We start from the raw sequence: 22999 nt of genomic DNA, 5'->3' as shown, positions 1-22999 counted from the left end.
ACACACACACACACACACACGATCCCACGTGCATACATACATGCAGGCAGACAGACCGACAGACAGACATATTTTCTTTTTGGATATTCATCTTGCTAGAAAAACCTATCTCAGACAAAGCCAACCGTTGAATAAACACTGGTTGACTTTTGTGAAAGTCAAAGGTCCCTATAATTCAAACAGGCAATATAATTCATAGACAATAAATATATGGACATCTGTGTGTATAGCATAATTTATTAAAGCTTTCATGTGATGAAAACATCAATTATAAAGGTGGAATCACTTTTTTTTTATTTCTATGAATATATCATGCAATCACTTTATTTAAATGCAGTTCTTTTAATTAAAGTCATTAGAAATCGAAATGGTATGTTACTAAGTTTGTCCAGCAGTAGCATATATTTCGAACATCTGTATTACTAGATTTTTCTCTGAAATTACTTTTGAAGTATATTGTTCAAATACATACATGCATGCAGACCGACAGACAGACATTTTTTTCTTTTGGGATATTCATCTTGCTAGAAAAACCTATCTCAGACAAAGCCAACCGTTGAATAAGCACTGGTTGACTTTTGTGGAAGTCAAAGGTCCCTATAATTCAAACAGGCAATATAATTCATAGACAATAAATATATGGACATCTGTGTGTATAGCATAATTTATTAAAGCTTTCATGTGATGAAAACATCTACATAAAGGTGGAATCACTTTTTTTATTTCTATGAATATATCATGCAATCACTTTATTTAAATGCAGTTCTTTTAATTTAGTCATTAGAAATCGAAATGGTATGTTACTAAGTTTGTCAAGCAGTAGCATATATTTCGAACATCGGTATTACTAGTTTTTTCTCTGAAATTACTTTTGAAGAATATTGTTCAAATGCATCTTTAGATCGTATAAATTTCAGTTCTTCTTATGTATATCAGATCGGAATGAGCAAGCACCTACATTTTACCGCAACGATTACTCCCTTCCTCTTTTTCCAGAAGAGCTCCTAACTCCCGAGTCGCCCGGATGTACGCTACAAAATGGCTCAGTTTTCAAAACTTGTCTAAACATTTCTGTTGATAAAACTGAGGTACATATTGAACGTTAACTGACAGCATAAGACAAAATGGCAGCTCGAGATCTATCTAAAACCTTTGAGGAGTTCGAATCTGAGGACATCAGCTATGAGACGTCAGTTCCAACTGATTTGACGATGTCCCCAGAGCACAGCGATGGGGAAGGATTGACGAAGAAAAGACACATAACGAAACAGCTGATTGAACGAAAGCAGCTGATACATGACATACAGGTGTTGAAAATTGAAGTGTCACAGAAAAATCTGACAATTGAAAACATGAAAGCCGAAAGTTTATCGCGCGTTGAGGAATTGGAAGAGAAACTAAACGATACTCTTCATCAAAAACAGATTCTGACAGCAAGGCTAGAGTCTCAGTTGCAAATACAGGAAACAGAATCGAAGAAGCGCCAGGATCTTGTCAAGCAAGAGCTGGAGGCAGTTCGACGGCGACAGCAACAGTTGGAAGGTACCAATGAAAGACTCCAGGAAAAGGCTGGTGATGTGCGGCGCACATTGAAAGACTTGTCACTGTCCGAAGAAAAATATTTTCAACTGAAAACGCTGACTGAAGAAGATTTGTCACTGAGAGATTATGTCGCTGTAAGAATCTTACTGCTAAATGTTTACTATGGTCTTTATTTGTCATCTGTGTGACCGAGCTGTTAATATACCAAAGTGAGGTTTTGGGGTTATCAGCGCAGATACACGTGACTGTGCCTAGTCTTGACTGCTCACTTTAATGTACTTTTAGCACATTGTCCTCAATGTTTATCTGTCCATCCACAATCATCTAGTGTATCATACCTCCATTTTATTATGATAAATGCCCTGGACCCATTACCCACCATAGTTTCATGTTAAGTCTGAATTTAATGGCATAGAGCTGAAATAGTGACAAATCATTGAAAGAGAAATTCTGTGCTAAGTAACTGATAAGACATAAGTAGAGGGTTATAGCTAAAACGGTAACTCGGCAAAACGGCTACTACTACAAGATGAAAATGCCACCTTATTTCTTTTTACCTTGGTTTTAAAAACAAAATTGAATTAAACTTACAGCTGCACATGCAAGCACAATTATGTGTGTAATTTTAATCATCTTAAAACATGTTTTGTTTCAAATTCGTAATGGCTTTTTCCATGAAAAGTGTGGTTTCATTGGTGAATTTTTTTTCTTATATTTTCTTTAGATGCGCCTGTTTGAAGCAGTGAAACCACTTCAGACTGAAGTTGATCAACTACGTCTCAGCAAGCAGACCCTGGAGGAAGAGACACAGGTGTCGGCTAGGGACATTCTTCAATTACAGAAGGTATGCTTTGCATTTTGTTTATGATCCATATCAAACATGTCAAAAGCAATGTAGAGACCACATGATTATATTTGTAAGATATCCACTAGTCTACTAGTTCAAGTGAAAAGAAGTAAAAACAAGTAGTTTAACCATGATTGTGTAAACTAATTTTCTTGAGAAATGTAGTAATGTTACATGAAAAGCATGTCCAAAAAGCTTTGTGGACTATTTGGACATACAGTCAAACCTTGTTGTGTCGAACTTGGATGTGTCAAACTCCCGGTTGTCTCAAACTCATTTGGAATCCAAAGTATCCAAATTAAGCATAAAATTCACTGGATGTCTCAAACCCCGGATAACTCGAAGTCCCCACAAATTTGACACAACGAGGTTCGGCTGTACATCATTGTCCTAATAGTGTCTGCAACTTTAGTCTTTTTAAGTGATCATGTATGGCCTTCATGATATTAGACATGTTAGATGAAGGCAATTCACCACACCTTGAATGTCCTTCACCAAGTTGTCAAGGAAATGGCATTGACGTAAAACAAATAATCAGGTTATCTATCACAGTCAGAATGCCACTCACACATTGAAATCCTTGAATGCCATTGAAAGTTTCTAATGATTTTGTCCAAATTATTATGAATTAAATTTTCAATTCTTCAGTGGAAAGTGTGTGCTAGCCAGGTAGTTATTTGTGCATTGTGTTTGCAGGAACTGGATGAAGAAAGACAAAGCCATGGTGAACTTCGTGTGGAGTTTCAGAAAATGGCAATCAACTATGCCGATGTTAAAGGAAAAGTTAAACATGATGATTATAGAGTTGAAAACTATGATAGAGTTAAAGGGTAAGATTTCAGGATTAGAGTAATTTTGGCAATCTGTGGGTTCTGGGTTAGAATTTGTCCCAAGCTACTTATGCTGGAGGGCGGTTGGGTAGCCTAGTGGTTAAAGCGTTAGCTCGTCACGCCGAAGACCCGGGTTCGATCCCCGACATGGGTACAATGTGTGAAGCCCATTTCTGGTGTCCCCCGCCGTGATATTGCTGGAATATTGCTAAAAGCGTCGTAAAACCATACTCACTCACTCACTTATGCTGGATGTAATAGGCGACTAATGGATCGGGTGGTCAGGTATGGTTGATGGCGTGTCAACGTACCTCGATGGCAGGGATCATTGCTCATAATATCAATCACTGGATTGTATGGTAGAATAATATTTGCATTGTGACGTATGGCAATACTAAGTCAATTCATGTCCAATTTGTCTGTATATTACCTTGATTATCTTGTGTTGTATTAAGAATTAGGGCAATACTGGAGTGTATATATTTCTGGTATGTTCTCTTCTACGACCTCTTATATATTTGAATTTTTACATAAGATTATGATGATGATGATGATGGTTAGTATTTTATGAGTGCAATGGTTTAACTTCCAGGGAGCGGGATAATCTGGAGCATGACAGCCTTGATGTGCACAGACAGCTGTCAGTGTTGGAAGCAGCTCACTCCAATCTGCAGAAGGAACGGGATGATCTCAGCAGAGAGGTATGGTTATTAGTAAACAAAATAAAAGACTTGGCTCTTAGGCAATGGCTTTTGAAAATATAGTATATCTTTATTAATTAACAGTGACTGTTGGATCAGCTAAATTGTTATTGCGCCTCACTTTGTGGTAAATGACTGGTGATTGACCTGATTTTCTTGCTATATTAAGTTTTTTTTCTGTGTTTTAGAAGTGAGTTTGGATTTCAGAAAAAAGGCTTTGATGATGCAGATGTGTCACATGTTTTCTATGACACTGCAGGGTCAGGATGTTTGTTTGGTCCAGCACCACCATTCACTATGGAAAGTTGCATCCCATTAGCCCAGGATTATCTGACAAGGTTGAAGGTTGAGTCCCTCTGACTTTGATCCTTGCTTTGTGAGCACCACACCCATACTTGTTGGTTTGTCAGAATGTGAAGTGTTGTATATAATCTTCCTCCTCTCCAGCTGTCCTCCACCAAGCAGTCCCAGGCATTGCTGAAGCAGGATAAGGACTATCTCACACGCCAAGTGTCTGACGTTTCCAACAAGAGTTCCTTTACTGAGGAAAAGATACAGCAAATTAGCAGACAGCTTGAGGATGCTAAACGAGTAAGGGAGGAGATGTATGAGAAATATGTAGCCTCAAGGTAAGCACACATTACATTATATAAGTTACCTTGTTTTGGGTGCCTGGAATTACAATTAGAACAGTCAAATGTATGAGATGGATTAAAGGTAGCCCCCCCAGCGCGAATTAAGTATCATGATATGTATGGATACATGAGATAGGCGTATTGTGGCATCTTTTCATGTTTTTGTGACAGAGACCAGTACAAATCTGAGTATGAGGCAAAGTTGAGGGACGAGTTGGAGCAGATCCGTGTACGCACCAACGCTGAGATTGATCGTCTCCGAACTTCCACCAAAGAGATGTATGAGCGGGAAAACAGGTTGGTCCAAAATATGTCATCCCTTTATCATGACTGGAAGCAGGGGTCCGGAAAATTTAAAATCCCAATCGGACATTTGCATTTAGGCCACGCCCCCTTCAAATAGCGTATTTTAGTACGACTTTTCACACACATTACAAGTTTACGTATTCATAATATGATGAATTATGAATTGTTTCAATTTAAATTGTTTAATTCACCGGACAATTAATCACAAATAATATCATTTTAGATTTACATGGAAAAAATACGTTTGTTTCTGTTATAATAACGATCTGTTAACGTAGTGAACGGTCTAATTAATATTCATGAGTTATATTCATGAGTCTGCTCAAGTGTACGCGTTGTAACATTTGGATCGAGACTATTATCCCATATTTGGTTATCACGTGACCTCACGGGAAAAGGTTTTTTTTAAACTAAAGATTTTTTTAAAAACAAGACAGATAATTTAATCACAAATACTAAAATATCGTTGATAGCAATAGTTATTTGAATACTTTTTTCATCTGTACTTAATGATTGACCATAAAAAATTGGATATCGATCGTCCGAGAAAGCAAAATGGCGGTCAATCATGATACGACTAGCTACTGAAAACAATAAAATCTGCAAATCCTCATTGTATGTCAACCAAGTGAAAGTCGTTAGCCACGACTTACAAAATGATCGTCCAGACTTTGAGGGTTTGGCAGATCCGCTCGACTGATCTGCATTGGTCGACTGGCTGTCATCACGCTTTCGCTTCTTGTCTGAGGTTACGTATCGTAGCATTGTGAGGATAATGAGGTACATCGATGATGCAAGGTATTAATGTCCAGTTGTAAACACCTTTCACTCAAATTAACAAGATGTTTTCAGTAATTAATCCTCGATTAATCAGTGTCAACTCAGTTTATTGCCTGTTACAGTGATTGATAGATTGGACTATCATGTAGGTACGATGTATTTACAGCAATCAAAACAAACAAGGCTTGTCAGTGTAGTTGATCTTCATTGTGTTGCAACTGCAGACAGAAACTGCTCAGTCCTAACTGTTGATCATGTCCGGTCAAAATTTAAGAATGTCCGGACAATACTTTTTAAAATGTCCGGTAAGCAATATTTTAAAACAGGCATTTGAGATTCCCAAGCGGACATGTCCGGCGCATATGATGGTTTCCGGACCCCTGACTGGAAGTACAAGAGTTCATTTATGCAAAGACTTATCACTGTGTGGCCGAAATATTGTCACTGCAATATTAAGTCTTAGTTCACTCAACCTTACAACATGTACAAAGAAATTGATAACGTGACAGTTTTGGTTATTCCTCCTGTTATGATTCAGAAGGGTTGATAGAGACCACATTTTGTTCAGGGATGATGTAAACCTTGCTTTTTCTGAATTATTTCTGAAGGAACCTGCGCGAGGCTCGCGACATGGCGATATCGGAGCGGGAGAAGTGTCAGGCTGGAGAGAGGGAGATGAATACTAAATATGAACAACTGCTTAATGAGTGAGTTACATTTGATCCCCTACACCATTCTTTGAACAAATGTGATTAACATACTTACATTTGAGATCTGGAACGAGATGGCATGTTTGAATTAGGAAATTTACCAGATAGCTATAAATCAGTATACCCCAAACTGCATGTGTTTAACACTGTTTCAGTTCGGCATAGGTTGTGGAATTATAGTTTGACGTTACCATCAACAGACAGTTTACCCAGGAAAGAGTTAACCACATAAATGTTGCATCTGATGCCTTATTAGCATGCAGATAAATGTTTTCTGACTTGGATCAGGTACCGGAAGATGCAAACGTGTGGCGACACCCGTGTTGGTGATCTTCAGAATGAGGTGAAGTTGAAGACGTTCGAGGCTGAGCGGACACAGATGGTCCATGAGGAGACGGTGAAGAATTTGCGTCAGAGTGAGATGGAAATAGAAAAACTGCAGAAGAAAGCAGAGGTGAGACATACCTTTAGGGATGATGTAAATGACTAAATGTGACGAATGTTGTCTGCAGATTTTATCTAAATCCAAGATGGGTACAGTGACATTACTGATGTCAGTCACTAGTTTGTTACCCATTCGGGTTTCAGTTTAGAATTGGTCCCCAGCAGCCTATGCTGGTCGTTGGAGGAGACCAAATGGATCTGTAGGTCAGACTTGATGACTTGCTTGATTGCCTCACCGTACCCTGACGACGTGGATTATAGTTCACAATATCAATCACTAGATTGTCTGGTCCAGACTATATTATTTTCAGGCTGCTTTTATATAGGTGGAATATTTTTAACTTGCATTACATATTGCTGGTTACCCTTACTATCGAATACCTAACTTGAAATGAATGACGATCTGTCAGGGTCTTCAGTAACTCTTTTGACACGTGAAGATCCAGGGTAGAATAGGTCTTTAGCAACCCATGCTTGCCATAAAAGGCGACTATGTTTGTTGTAAGAGGCGACTAACGGGATCGGGTAGTCAGGCTCGCTGACTTGGTTGATGCATGTCATCAATCCCAATTGCGTGCATCGATGCTCATGATATCAATCACTAGATTGTCTGGTCCAGACTCGATTATTTACAGACCGCCGTCATATAGCAGGAATATTGCTGAGTGCGACGTTAAACAACAAACTAACAGTAACTCTTTTGCCTCCTATATGTCATTATTCTCATCTTCGCTAACGAAGCAGGATGTAGGAGACGAGATCATACCTGTGTTTTTTTCAAGATTCTCTCCTTTGCTGGTTAAATTTCATACTGATCTGAGCGTAGTCGTTGTGTTATCAACACTTTTTTACCTCGGTGGACTAGGTTTTTCAGTGTTTTCGACGCATGGAAGTAAATAATCCATGCCTCCATGACAACATTTTATCTGTTGGCGGGAGACGTAGATGGTTGTTATCGACAGCGTTATTATCAAGCTGCCGGGATTGTTTAACACCATGTCTCCACACTGAAGATGTCTAGTGTGCCCTTCCCTCTGCGATACAGACTTCCTCACAGGCTTTTTGTAGGATTTGCTTCTTCATCGCCTCAACAACTGGCCAAGCATAGGCATAAGACATTGTTCAAGTCTACAAGAAGCCTGCTCCACCAGCAGTGGCACCTCAAGCAGTGCACCTTCCTCAAGTGCACAGGATGCTCCTCCAGCTGGGACTCTGCACTTGATGGGACAATTCCAAACACTGTCAGCTGAGGTCGCAGCAGTTAGAACAGCAACACACAACCAGGCGCAACCATTACCCTGTCAGGCACTCATTGGGAACCCATCGATCACACCAGCTAGCACCTCAAGGCTCAGCTACAGTCCCCCAGGGACAGAGCTCCCTTCTGTCTCCCGGTCAAAGACAAGGACTCTTTTTGAGGCAAGAATTGTGGTGCTTACCCCAGAGGTGGATCCAGCCGTGGCAGGTGATCCAGGTTTTCCGTGAGGAGATCTTTCTAGGGGACAGCCATCCCTATCCACTACGTAATGGTATGGGGAAGACTCTTTGTTTTGGCAAAATTAGATTGCTCTTGGGGACCACTTTGTGATATAGTTTTTAAAACATGGCTACCTAAACACACTCCTGGAGAGCTCCCCCACTGACATCCACGTTGAAGTCGTTGAGGAGGAGTTCAGTCTAGATCATGCCCAGTTTGCCACTAAGATCATCATTCTGCTGGAAAAAAGGCCATAGAGGAACTGGACCCACAAAAGCTGACCCCAGAGTTCTCGGTCCCCAAGAAAAATTCAGAGAAACTATGCATGATTCACAATGTTCAATCAACATTATTTAGAGCCTCCACTGTGGTACTGTGGTTCAGGATGACAATGCTTCCTCTGCTACGTCTGTCCATCACTCCAGGTGACTATCTCATCCCTCTAGACATCCAAGACGCCTCCATCTCCGTATCCACCAAAATCACAGGAAGTACCTGAGATTTGTCTTCAACAGCCCCACTACCAATTGGCCGTTCTCCCACCTGGAATTTCAAAGACCCTGTGGTTGTTCACACGCATTATGAAGCCAAGTGTCTCCTACCTACACCTCAGAGGAATCAGCTTCATGATCCACCAAGAGAGACAACAACTCATTTCTCAACAGGATTTCACGTTGCGCCTGTTTCACCAACTCGGTTGATTACTCAACTACGAGAAGTCGGAACTAACACCGACCCAGAGCCTGTCATTCGTAGGAGGCCTCTTCAATACCACCAGTGGCATTTCCCTGACAGAGTTCAAAGCGTCCCATCACCCCAGGGATGGGGAACCCACTTCCTTGACCAGACAGCCTCAGGGCAGTCTCCAGATAAAAATCATTGGCACATCAACAATTTGGAACTTGGAGCCGTCATCCTGGCAGTACAGTATTGGGCTCATCAACTAACCAACACCAGGCTGCTTATTGCTTGGAACAACACAACAGTTATCTCTCTCATCAACAAGCAGGGATCAACCTGCTCAAACTCCCTTTTGAACCAGACGTTCCGTTTTAACTATCTATTAGACAGGACTCCATTGCAGGCCAGAGCAAGACACACCCCTGGGTGCAGAAATGTCTTAGCCGATGCACTATCAAGGCTCGACCGCCCATCCTTCACAGAGTGGAAGCTGCATCCTGAGTGCTTCTGTCTACTGTACTAACCTGTTTGCCCAAAGACACAACACTCGGTTACTGACATTTGTGTCATCAGTGCCGGAGCCTCAGATTTGAAGACAATTATGACATATAGGGGGCATGTCTTGCGACATCAAATGTCTCAAGGGTCATGTTGGGCAAAAGAATTACTGAAGACGCTACTAGATTGTCATTCATTTCCATTTAGGACTTTGATAGTAAGAGCAATATGTTATGCACGATTAGTATATGAAATAAAGATAATACTCTGATTATGGAATATTGGTGAGTGTGGCGGAACAATCAAACTAACACTGGTTAGTCTTGACCAGTTTTATTTATTTATAGCTGGAACATTGCTGTGTGCTTCGTTAAGTGAGTGGGTGTGTTATGCAGGTTCTGATCAAGGAGTACCACACCCTGGAGATGACAATGGAGAAGAGGGTGTCGGAACTAGAGTCTGGCGTGTCTGAGAGAGCCATGAAGCTGGAGACGTACGAGCGGATGGAGCAGGAACTGGATGATGTTGTCATGCAGGCTGCTGAGGGTGAGTGGCCTTCATAGATGTGCATACAGACTCAGATTACTAAAAAGGCTTTTTGTATTGATTTTAGCGCACAGCAAAAGCAGGTAGATGTGACCACACATTAATGGCATATCTTCATTAATGTGATTTAGTTTTCGGTATGTTCAAGGGCCCATTCTACAAAGTGCTACAACAATCATAAGCCTATGTTAAAGTATAGGAGTTATGATCACCTTTGAATTTGCTTGTGGATTGGGAGCCTTAGTACACTTAAATGCTGTCAAAGCTTGGCACATGGTATTGGTTATTCATTTACTTCAGAACCATAACCAGTACTTCAGATTGCCAGAAACCCCAGAAAGCATTATTGTAAATTGATTTGCTAAGATGGCTAGATACAGTCACCATATGCTGCTACGCTAGACTTTCCTGATTCTCATAACACAACAACACATGCATGATCAACTGTTCTGTTATATTCCAGTTGAGAACGAAGAGGATGCGGAACGGGTGTTGTTCTCCTATGGGTATGGAGCCAATGTGCCCAGTACATCCAAGAGAAGACTGCAACAGAGGTAGGCTGTCATCTCACCAGTCTTTTGTCTTCAGTGATACAGCCTTACCAGTCTATTGTCTTCAGTGATACAGCCTAACCAGTCTATTGTCTTCAGTGATACAGCCTACCCAGTCTATTTATCTTCAGTGATACAGCCTAACCAGTCTGTTGTCTTCAGTGATACAGCCTAACCAGTCTGTTGTCTTCAGTGATACAGCCTAACCAGTCTATTGTCTTCAGTGATACAGCCTAACCAGTCTATTGTCTTCAGTGATACAGCCTAACCAGTCTATTGTCTTCAGTGATACAGCCTAACCAGTCTGTTGTCTTCAGTGCTACAGTCTAACCAGTCTATTGTCTTTATTGATATAGCCTAACCAGTCTATTATCTTCATTGATATAGCCTTTCAATTAATATTTTTTTATATACACAATCTGACAATTCTTTTTCCATAATAACAACCAAAGGCCATGATGTGATATGTCAAGATTCCAATTTTGTGCCATTTGTTTGTCCAGTGTCCACCTTGCTCGACGGACCTTGCACCTGGAGAAGGCCAACACATCGTTACGACATGAGATAGAGAGGGAGAAACAGAAAAATTCCCAGCTGGCAGAGGAGGTCTGCATTGCTGTTCTATGATTTTGTTAAGCCTATTCAATCATGTACATGTTGCTGTTGTATCCATGGACTGAAAGGCTTGTCATGCCAAAGTTTCAGTTAGCCACATGGATACAATGTGTGATGCCCATTCTTGTTTTCCCGTACTATGATAGGGATAGAATAGTGTTAAGAGCAGGGTAAAATCACATTGGTCACTACTGCATGGATTTGTGCATGTTTGAACTCATCTTTTTTTACATTTCCGACGTCATTGAGGCATCGACTGTGTGTCTACACCTATCATGCTAGGTGCTGTGATCGTATCCCGCTTGTGACCGGGTTGTTATTTGGCCTTGGAACCAACAATGTTTACAGGTCCTTACAGTGATGTCACTACCCCCAGTGTACAGTACATACACCCTGTGCACTCAAAAGAACCCACTTGTCCGATGGTAGTTGACCAGATGGTGGAAACGCGAATATGTACACACCCAAGACACAAAGTGTCAAAACTTGTGGTGTCACCCTGGGCAAGTGACTTAGCTAAAATTTGCCTCTATTCACCCAGCAGGGAATGGGGGTACCAGATATGTGAGGTGGATGTAAAAACCTTCTAGGGTCCCTGGGCAGCTTGGGTTGTATACTCCCCAGGGAGTTGAGAATTATAACGGAAATGCGAACGAATCCACTGGTTGGGGAACAAATAAAACTGCATTTGAGCAGATACTAGTACCTGGATACCTGCGGTATATAAATGTATCATCGTCGTCATCATCATCATCATCATCATCATCATCATAAATGTAGGGACACTGATAACAACCTGTTGTCTTTGTTTGTTTTTCATTTTTTATGTACACCTTGTAATTACATATCATGCGCGAATTGGGTTGAATATGGTGTACTTAAATTCAATTGAGAACAGCATGTTGCACACTGCTTAACATGTTAAACTTTGGTGATAGTCAGTTCTTTTAATTCTTTTTTAAACAAATTGTTGAAGCTATATGACATTATTCTGTCACCTCTCAGGTGAAGAATGCCAATTGTCTCCTAGACCAGTCCCAGCAACCCTACAACTATCTTATAGACAGTATCCGAGTCCGTGATGATCAGATGAGGAAGCTGAAGGACCACACAGCTCGGCTGGAGGAGGACCTCAGGTGAGACTTGTTACATTGATCCTTAGGGACTTGGTTAATTATTGGTCCTGTGCTCCCTATTACTTGTTGAATACCTGTTCTTCTCCATGATTTGGTTAGTTGCATGTTGTCAGTCTGGCTTTGACATGCTCATAATATCAACCACTGGTTTGTCTGGCCCGATTGATGCGATTATATACAGGCCGTCTTGATATAGCTTGAAGAGTGCAGTTGAATCTTTTGAGTCAGATAACTGTAAATGAGAGATTTTGCATCTACATCCAGCATATTTCACTTCATATATCATCAGCTGTGTGATGTTCATCCAGAACATTGCCGTGAGATCAACATTTGATCACATGGAGTATAAGATAATCATTCTGCAGTCAGGACATTTATGCACCATGTAATATGACGGAATCTTATGTTAGTTTAGTGCAGTTTGTAAGATAGAGGCTGTTTGGACTTTCAGATCAATCCTACCAGGTTAGACACAGCCAGTAGTCTGTTAGTCATAGACTAGTGAAAAGTAGAGGTACTAGTTGTTTTCTACTGCGATCTCGTTTTTTAAATAAACTGCATGTTCAAAATGAGCTTTGGAGAAATTGGCAGGTTGAATGGTGTCTACTTCAGCTGTAGCTGTGTACGTATTCATTCCAGGAAAACAGAACGTGAGCGCACTGACATGGTTCGAACTAAGAACCAGATGTCCCTGGACTTGGAGAGGCTGCTTAATCAGAAGGAGGTAAGTACAAATACCTCAGTTATCAACATGGCTTGTGGCTTTGTGTTGGGAATCAATCATCAATGTAACTGGTTTTAAGCAGGTTAAGCGCTGTAAAACTTAGCTTGTTTTGAAAATAGAAATGAAAAGAATTGTATTCTTCACAATGATTCTAATTGCCTTACTATTTATGAGTACAATGTAATATTCAATTGGATTGAAGACGTTCCTTCATATCATAATAACTGATTTTTCTCTGGTCAATGTGTTTATTCAGTCGCCAGGACAAAACAATGTTGTATCATACTAAATTTCTGTTCACTTGTCAAAAATGGTGAGTTGTCGTCCTTCATATTGAAAAAAATCATCTCACCCATATGTAACTAGGCTGGCCTAATCATCTATTGTGAAAAGATGTACTTGTTGTTACCCTGTCTGGCGCTCGACATTAAGGTGCTAAAACAAGGACTGGTCAGCTCGGAGTCAGTGTAATATGTCCGAGTCAGCATCAGTCCGGACTAGTACAAGCAGCCACACACTGACACACAAGTGCATGCACGTCGCTATATAAGTGCAATAATCTAGGACGCATGTTAACACCCCATTTCACCTCACCCCCCTTTCCTTCAACTAACACAACTGAAATATTGTTCAAAGCAGCATGAAACCACTCACACACTCACTCACACACCACATGTAACTAAACTTTTTTTCTTGAAAGGAAATGGCTGTAATGAAACAAGTTGTGATGAATCTATCGACTCGTCGTCATTGTGACAAGAAGCCACATGCAAGAGAACCTGTCAAGCCTAAATCCATGTCCTACAACAGTTTTGACATGACAGATGACCCCAATATTGACCGACCTGGGTCAATTTCAATGGTAAGGTGTACACACATGGCAACATAGTTAGATAATATTTTCAGTAACGAATTTGAAAGGTTATTTAGTTAGTTTTCCACATATCAACCAGGATATTCAATACTGAAGTCTGTATACGAAGAATATAAAAAAATGTCTGACATTTTCAAATTATCTTTTGGTTTGAGATGAAATGTACTTTACACAAGGAGTCTATTTATTAGAGATATCAGGATATTGAGAATTTGGAAATCCAGCATTTGTTTTAGAAATCTTGTCTTGGGGACACTTTATATAGTTTCATTAGATTTGTTACATTCGTTTTACCACACTACTCTACTCTATCAGTACGCTATGCAGATGACTCTTCAAGCTTGGTAATGCATTGGCATGTGCCAAATACTTTCAATCAAATACACTGCATGTTTCCAGTCAAACTTTGCAAGACGAAAAAGCTGATAATACTCATTCCAGGTTTGGTGCCAATTAAGCTGTGTATCTGCGTAAAATACGCATCAGAAATGCAGACATATGCAGTAAAATAAAACCCAAGCGTATCAAATACGCAACGAACATTACAGATACACTACAAAAATAAACCTTTTGCGTATCATCAAAATATTGTGAAGCAACCCTGCGTATTTGATTAGCAGATCAGCAACTTATTACATTAAGTAATACGTTACCACTGTTATACCGAGGCTGTTGTCTCCCACAACTGCTGCTATAGCGAAATCTACCACAGAGATCTCAATTACCTCATGCAGCACGTGCGTAGCCACCTAGCTGCCATGTGACACCCTTCACTCTTGTCTCTTCGCTTGCTCTAGCAAGACGTACAATAAACTGCTCAAGCGTTCCAGTTTCTCCGACCATTCGGTGATATTTATTACTGTTTATTCTCTCTAATAAACTGTGCTTTTACGGGGCGTTTGCTGTAACTACGCTTGGAAATATTTTCCCGCCAAAAGGAAATATTTTTCCCGCCCTTTTTTTCTATATACTTGCGGGGTGTCTCGTATGCACGTTGCGTCTTACGTTCCCCTGTTCTAGTATATCTTGGGTTTTTTACATCACTTATACCTCTATACGTTATATGTGTATGTTCTATATTCGCATTGCTCGTTTATTTTCTTGTGAAAATACTCGTTTGTGACTATTTGTGGTGCGTGTGTTGTAACCATGTTTTGCTCTTTGTTCATAGTACAAACAAAATGTCTGACATGGATGTTTCGCCGTCCTCCACCCCCTCTACCCCCGCAACCAGGAGCTGCGGGATGTGCCGCAAGCGAGCGCTACCGGCTGTATGTGCAGTCCGTTTCCACCCCTGTGGTGGCCGACTCGTCCGGTCGGGGTCCCCTTGCGGGTACCACCACCACGGCTGCGGCGGATCCCTTGGCGGCCCGTTGGCTGTCCGGGGATTCCGTCGCTGCATTACTTGCATAACTTGTGGACTCCAAGCTGGCGGCCTTATCTCAGGATAGGCCGCTGGCTGTTCCGTCCCCGGCCACTTTGGTGGACGCGGGGTCCACCGGTACGGTGGCGGCTCCCGTGGTCACCGGTCCTTTCCCCGAACCGTTGCTCCCGCTATCGGTTAAGGACCGCGTGGCCATGGTTTATGACCTCTTTGAGGATATGCCCCGGCCGGTACCGCGGGGAATCCACGACTGTGGGTTTCTCCGAGGTATACGATGAGTCTTCCGACACGGCTTTCCCCGCATCAACCTTGCTGCGCGGTATCAAGCCTTCCTTGGAGAACGCCTTCGCGGCGGCCTCCGGTCGGGGTCTCCCGTTGCCTCCTAAGTCGTGGAGAAAGGGTTTATTCCCGGTACATGACCTTGCCTTTCCCGAGGCTGGTCCTACCGCGGAGGCCCATGTTGAGCGGTTGGGTGTCCGTGCCCCACCGGCTGCTACGGTAACGCAAGCTACCTTGCACCAGCTGGACGCCCTCGCTCGACACTCCATGTCTCACGGAGACACTTACTTGGCTGCAGCGGCCAGTCTGGTCGAAGGTTCTCCCACGGACCGTGACCAGCGCATTTACAACTGCCTGCTCAGTTTAAATGCTTCTCTGGAGTACGTTGCCGAGGACTCTCGGCACACACTTGCTCTTGTTGGGTCCCTGCATAGGCGCCTGGGTGCCGCTCCTAACCGGAGCGCGCCCCAGGCTGCTGCGGCCGGTAGGTCTAAGGGGTCGGGGTCTTCTTCCTCTGGGAAGTAGCCCCGCCCTGAGGGCTCCGGTATGGGCAATCAGCTGCCCTTTCGCGGGAAGACGGGGAACTGGGGGAAGCCCAAGTCGTCTAAGGACGGCAAGGGCCCCTCCAGGTGACTCTCATTGGAGGGGTTCGTATGCCCACAGTGCCAACTTCGGTTGGCCCTTAGGCGAACCCATGTCACTTGGCCCTGGACAGTTGCGCCTGCCGCAGCCTGTCAGGGCCCCCTCTCCTTCCCCAGTGGGAGCCAGACTCCAGACTTACTGGGAGAATTGGGAACAAGTGTTCGGCGACCCGTGGGTGGTCAACACGCTTCGGTACAGCTATCAGCTTGATCTCAAAGCGAATCCGCCGCTCACCGTTGCCCCGTTGGCAGGTTTCGATTCGGACACCGATCTTCCCATCCTCGCCGATGCCATCGGCAGGTTGGTGGAGAAGGGGCAGTACGGGAGTTAGCTCTACCAGAAATAACACCGGGGTTTTACTCCAGGATATTTCTCGTTCCCAAGTAGGACAGTGCCGAACTCAGAATGATTCACACGTCCGCTCCCTGGCTGTTCACCCGGTTAACCACCCCCATAGTGGGGTTCCTCCACAGGAGGGGTGTCCGGTACTTCGCGTACCTGGACGACTCGCTAGTAGCAAATCGAACGACGGACACCCTGTCACGCCATCTCGTTTTCGCACGTCGGCTCTTGGAGCAATTGGGGTGGATTATCAATCTCCCCAAGAGCGAGTTAACCCCTTCTCAGAACTTGCTGTTCATCGGAGGTCGGTTCAACACGGTGTCCCATCGCCTCTTTGTCCCCCCAGACCGGTGGCACAAGATTCAGGCGATGATTGCCAAAGTCTTAGCGGTGCAACAGACTGTTCACTTTTGGGAACAGCTGTTAGGGCTACTTGTATCAGCCCAGGACTGCACCGAACGGGGTCGTCTCCAACTCCGCCCGCTGCAACGGTTTTTAATCCAGTTGTTAGCAACGGAGGTGAACAGTGCGACCGTCGCCCTCCCGGATCGGCTCCGACCGCATCTGGAGTGGTGGACGGTCCCTTAAAATGTCTTATCAGGAGTCTCTATGCGGCCCTACCGGGCCACGTTGAACCTGTATACAGACGCCTCTCTAGTGGGCTGGGGTGCCCATCTAGAAGGGGAGGTGAGCTCGGGGCTGTGGTGCGTAGACGAACTAGGTCTTCACATCAATTGTCTCGAGTTCAAGGCAGTGATCAACGCAGTCAATCACTGGAAGCATCGTCTCGTCGACGCCCGGCTCATGCTGGCGACCGACAACACGACGGTAGTGTCCTATGTGAACAAACTGGGGGGAACCCACAGTCACTCGCTACTCGATCTCACGTTCGAGTTTTACGCTCTGGTGGACAGTGTCCCGTGCCAGATACGCGCCCGTCACATCCCAGGTGTGCGGAACATACTGGCGGATGCTCTATCGAGGCCTCAGGATCCGAGCCCCACAGAGTGGATGCTGAACCCAGTAGTGTTTCAGTGGCTGTGCGAACGTTTGGGTCGTCCAATGGTCGACCTGTTCGCAACACGGTTCAACAATCAACTCCCGTTGTTTGTATCACCAGTCCCGGACCCGAGGGCCATCGATCACGATGCTCTCGCGTTAGACTGGACGGGCTTGGACGCTTATGCTTACCCGCCGACAGCGTTGATACCACACATTCTAAGCTGGCTCCGAGGAGTTCGCTGTCGAATGTTACTGATCGCGCCCATGTGGCCGAACAGATCGTGGTATCCCGACTTGCTGACCCAGGTCACGCAGTCGCCACTCCCACTGCCTGTGAGACCGGATCTCTTGATCCACCCTCACACCCGTCAGCTTCATCCAAACGCAGGGCAGTTCAATCTGCACGCGTGGATGTTGTCACCAAGCGTCTGAGGAGTAAAGGTTTTTCTCGCCGGGCGTCTCGGGCATACGTTAGTATGCATCGTGATTCTACCCAGAAGGTGTATAATGCACGTTGGGTTATTTTCACGAAGTGGTGTTGTAAACATCACATTCATTCGCCAGATAAGGTATCTGTGCAGGATATTGCTCGTTTCATGTCTCACTTGCGAGAGACCCGGAAACTCTCCGGGGGTTCCATTGCCAACTATGTCTCGTCCGTTGCTACGGTACGGGACGTTGCTATGGGTACCAGTCTCTCCAAAGAGCCGGTGATACGGGGTATTATCAAGGGTTTCAAACAGCACGATCTTAAGAAGGGCCGCCTTCGGGCACCGGCCTGGGATCTTTCCCTAGTGTTGCAATCACTTACGGAAGCTCCGTATGAACCCTTGCATAGTGCTTCGTTTCCGGCATGTGACTTGGAAAACAGCATTTCTCCTCTCCTTTGCCACGGCGGCACGTGTATCCGAAATTCATGCACTCGATGTCGCCAAGGTACGATTCGATAGGGGTGACGAAGGAGCGGTCCGCCTGGGCCTGCTCATGGGCTTCGTCGCCAAGAATCAGAGAGTCGGGCAAACGGAGAGAGAATTCACTGTAAGATCACTCAAAGAAATCTTACATCCTAAGGGCTGTGCCCAGCGCAATTCCGAACTCCTCAGGTGTCAGACCTTGCACGGTGGTCAATCTGGGTCGACTCCAATGTTCCCACTGCCGTGGGTACAGGAGTTGGGGTCCCGCAAACCAGCGCACTCACACCACAGGTGAGGGCGGCTTTTTGTGTGCTTTGTCCTTATTTGTATTTTGACAATTATGTATTTAATTGTCTGTCGTGTATCCCAACCTTGTGATGCATGCTTACAAATACTGGAATTAGGTCACGCGCCTAATGCATACTTTAAGTAGGCTTGCTCTGGGATATACGGTCTGAATGAAATTAATTTCCCTCTTTTCGACTGTTTAACCTGATCTAAGATTAAGCTCACGCGGATACAGTGTTCTCATCCGCTGCGGCGATGAAATACCTATCCAGTGGGGCCGTTTGGAGTCACCAATCATTTTGGCAATGACGATTGAGCCTTACGGTATGCGCTTGACAGTGCTTTGGTATTCCTATAGGGTAACGCCTAGCTAGGTGCATGCGCATCGAGTGCTTCCACCTTGGTGTTTACTTCCGCTGGTCGGAAGAAACGCTAGCAGTCAGGATTCGGGTTGTAGGTGCTCCCCACCGCCTACTGTGGTAGTCAGCCTCGTTATAACAGTGGTAACGTATTACTTAATGTAATTTGTAGAATTTTCCTATTCGGAATATTCTATAAGTAATACGTTAACACTGGGCTGCTGCCCGCCCGTCCGTCCCCCGAGCACTTGCTCTCGCAAGAGACAAGAGTGAAGGGTGTCACATGGCAGCTAGGTGGCTACGCACGTGCTGCATGAGGTAATTGAGATCTCTGTGGTAGATTTCGCTATAGCAGCAGTTGTGGGAGACAACAGCCTCGGTATAACAGTGGTTACGTATTACTTATAGAATATTCCGAATAGGAAAATTCTACAAATTTTGAAATTATAAACGGGCATTCCGTCAACCTTGCTAAACTCCATGATGTCAGTTACACCATGATCATTTGCCATCACACTTTCTTGTGGAAGTATCGTGGTAATTTTGAGTCCTATAAAGCTCTCGAACCCACACAACACCAGTTTGCAGGGACTAGTAGGATGAATAGTGTTTTTAAATATTTAACTTAAATACCCACATGTGTAAAAACTAGTGTGTAACAGAAATTTGAATACCCAGATAGAATTACTGATACCCAATGATTTTATGATGCATAGGTAAAATACCCACAACACAAAAAGCTTATCTGGAGCTCTGTGACTCGCATCAAGGTTTTCTTGTTTAAAATTGTGTTCATTAGCCCATCCTCCTGTTCCAGACAATGCAGGGTTCACCAAGCTGGGCTGGCAAACTGAAAAAGAAGAATGCTGGAGGTGGCAACACAAAACTGTCCAAAGTGTATGGCATTTCCAGCTCCTGAGGAGATGACCATTGATCCAAACATCCGTCCACTTGTCTTCTTGTTTCTCTACAGTGTAGAACACATGAACCCTTGCTGTAAAATGTAGAACACTTGCCTTTCTTATATCACACTGACTGTATAGACCATATATCGAATATGGGTATTTAATAGTTTCAAGTAGGGTTGTAGGACGTTCTAGTACGCCTGTCTGACTTAACAGAATAGACATTGTCATGTATATGTAATGTAATCCACATGGGTCAAAGAGAAAGATTTTCTGGTGTGTATATTGACACATTATGAAAACGCAAGGTAGAATTTAGGAAATAACATTCAGCAAGCTGACGGCAAGTTTGAATCCTCATTCCGTCATTCACGTTGTTACAACTGGAAATACACTTTCAGTTACTTGATACTTATCAAGAGTCAAAATCCATTATTCGTTTTCAAAAGGTTTCAGTCTCTGAATATTTTTCAGTGGCAGGTATAAGTGTTTTTCCATTTCATGGAATCAGAAAAAAAGTCATTTTTAACTGTTAATTGTAAGGTCTGAGAATAAATTATTAAGCCCAACTGATTCTACTATATCTCCTCACCAAAATATTTAGGTGTCGGCTGTGAAGGATGTGCATATATTGCTGCTGACAGATAGGGAAAATACATGTGGTGAAAGATTGAAAATGAACTTATTCTCCTCGAAACTTACAGGTATTGAAGCTATGCAGTTGGGTCTATAGTTGAATTATATATTATAGGTGAGTTTCCACAGTAATTAGTACATATGTATGTATTATTATCTGATGTATACATGACCTTAGAAAGATGAATTATTGTTTCATGTATTAGTTAACTCATCTTGGTCCCACCTTTCAAAGAGATAACTGAAATATCTGTAAAAAAAATAATTTTTTTTACACAAACAACACAATTCTTCTATTATTAGTTGGGGGGCACGGGTGGCCCAGTTGTCTAAGGTGCACGACTCGCTGTGCAGAGTTGCGTCCCTTGGGCACACCTGAAACCTATTATTGTGTGTTCGAATCCCGGTTCGCCACAATTATGTTTGTCAGCACCATACCCGTGCTCGTGGGTTTCACCAAAGTGGTAAACGTCTGAGACCTGCATCACTTCGGGCTTTCATGTCACATCACGGCATGATATAACTGGAATACTGTTAAAAGCGGTGTTGAACCCAACTCACTCACTCACTATTAGTAGTTGGTGACACTTTGGGACTGACCATTTTATATTCTGGAGGAGGATGGCGGATGCTTAGATTTTCTATTGAAAAAAAGAAAGAATTTGTTCCAGAAAATAACTCCAGAATGTGTTCTAGGTCCCCAAAATATGGAGAGGCTCCTCCTTCCAGAAACATAAATATGAGACTATTAAATAGCTGGTCCGTTAATATGGTGCATTTAGGTCAGTTACTAAAAGCATCAAGGTATGAATTAACAGAGATAGATTGTTTGTGATATATTAATGGATCCTTACACTAAGTTACAGAATATTTTATTCATATGCATATATTGTATATTATTTATTTACTTCTTTACATACATTGATCAACTATATTGTAAAATAAAATATTTAGTCATGAATGATTTGTTTTTGTCAATTACAGAGTGTGGGATTTAAAATTGTGGATATTTTATATCAACAAATATAAGTGTCCTTTACATTTTCACAACCCTATAATTAGCATAACCACCACATGCTATACAAACCCTGTCCAATAGCTTATTCCAAATCATATATTTAAAGTCTACATAATTTTGTACTAGATGAAAAGATGATATAAGGAATTAATATATTTTCAATAGTTTATCTGAACACTGGGTAAGAATAAATATACTTTTCTGATGCCAAATGTCTAATTTCCAAATTTGATTGACTGCCTCCGTGGTCTAGTGGTGGAGCGTCCGCCGGAGAGCGGAAGGTCCGGGGTTCAATCCCCGGCCGTGTCATACCAAAAGATGTTAAAAGATGGTACTTGTTGTTACCCTGTCTGGCGCTTGGCATTAAGGGACTAAAACAAGGACTGGTCTGCTCAGTATCAGTATACTGTGTCTGAGTGGAATATTCATGTTAAACTGCGGCATGGTATCTCAGTGAGCTAGCACTATAAATCGGCTTCAGTCCGGACTAGTACAAGCAGCCACACAAACACACACCTGTACATGCACGTCGCTATATAAGTACAATAATCTTGGATGCGACGTTAAACCCCATTTCACCTCACCTCCAAATTTCATTAAGTTCCTTGACAACCAGTCATAATATAACTGTTTCACTGACAGAGTAGTAGTGCTGGGACAAGTACAAATTTACTACCCAGGTACCCTACTGCCTATTACCAGACCCTACCCGGGTACCACTGCAGGTTTGAAGAGATGGGAACAAAATGTCTGACATGGTATAGTTTGACTGTAAAATGTTTTCAGATACACATATGAAACGATGGTCATCCATCAACTGAAATAGACTGAAGTTTTATCTTTATGCAAACATAAAAACCAGAAGAAATGGGGGCATAGTCAGAAAGAAATGTGAACATTAGTGACTTGTAGTGTAACCATATTCTAGATAAATTTTGTAATCAGACAATATATCACATGACTAACCAGGGGTCCGGATAGTCCTGTGGGTACCCAGGTCCTAGTATGTACCCACCCAACCAAAGTAACCCGTCCCAGCCCTGGGGGACTAGCATGGTCTGGTTGATTGTTGCATTAACAAAATGTGTGACCAAATGTAGTAGAATAAGAATAGCCATAAAGATTGACAACTTATAATTTACTCATATTTTTTTTTTCTGGGAATATCCAATTTTGATTTAAATTTTACAAATTGAAAGACATTGATTCATACAACACAACTGGTATAGTATAATCACATAGAACGAAATCACAATCAGATATGGAACAGATGAACAATTTGAAGATTTTGTAAATGAGGTGGACTGATAACCTGAAAGAATATATTGTTTTC

General features: G+C 42.8%; 1 protein-coding gene across 1 annotated transcript; it reads left to right on the top strand.

Moving 5' to 3' along the window:
• Positions 1–984: 984 nt before the first annotated feature.
• On the top strand, positions 985–21089 carry LOC124149640 (progesterone-induced-blocking factor 1-like). The gene is made up of 15 exons (XM_048387864.1): positions 985–1676; positions 2267–2386; positions 3086–3219; positions 3812–3920; positions 4368–4549; positions 4727–4852; positions 6250–6348; positions 6640–6805; positions 9847–9997; positions 10461–10551; positions 11052–11154; positions 12169–12299; positions 12939–13023; positions 13724–13885; positions 19925–21089. Exons 1-15 carry the CDS (start codon positions 1125–1127, stop codon positions 20024–20026), a joined length of 2313 nt encoding a protein of 770 aa, XP_048243821.1. The 5' UTR covers positions 985–1124; the 3' UTR covers positions 20027–21089.
• The last annotated feature ends 1910 nt before the right edge of the window (positions 21090–22999 follow it).

This window comes from Haliotis rufescens, unplaced genomic scaffold (genome assembly GCF_023055435.1).
Source record: "Haliotis rufescens isolate VD_foot unplaced genomic scaffold, xgHalRufe1.0.p SCAF_7, whole genome shotgun sequence".
Lineage (NCBI taxonomy): Eukaryota > Metazoa > Mollusca > Gastropoda > Lepetellida > Haliotidae > Haliotis > Haliotis rufescens.
The sequence above is the reverse complement of the archived record's forward strand: the minus strand, read 5'-3'. Positions and strand labels throughout refer to the sequence as shown.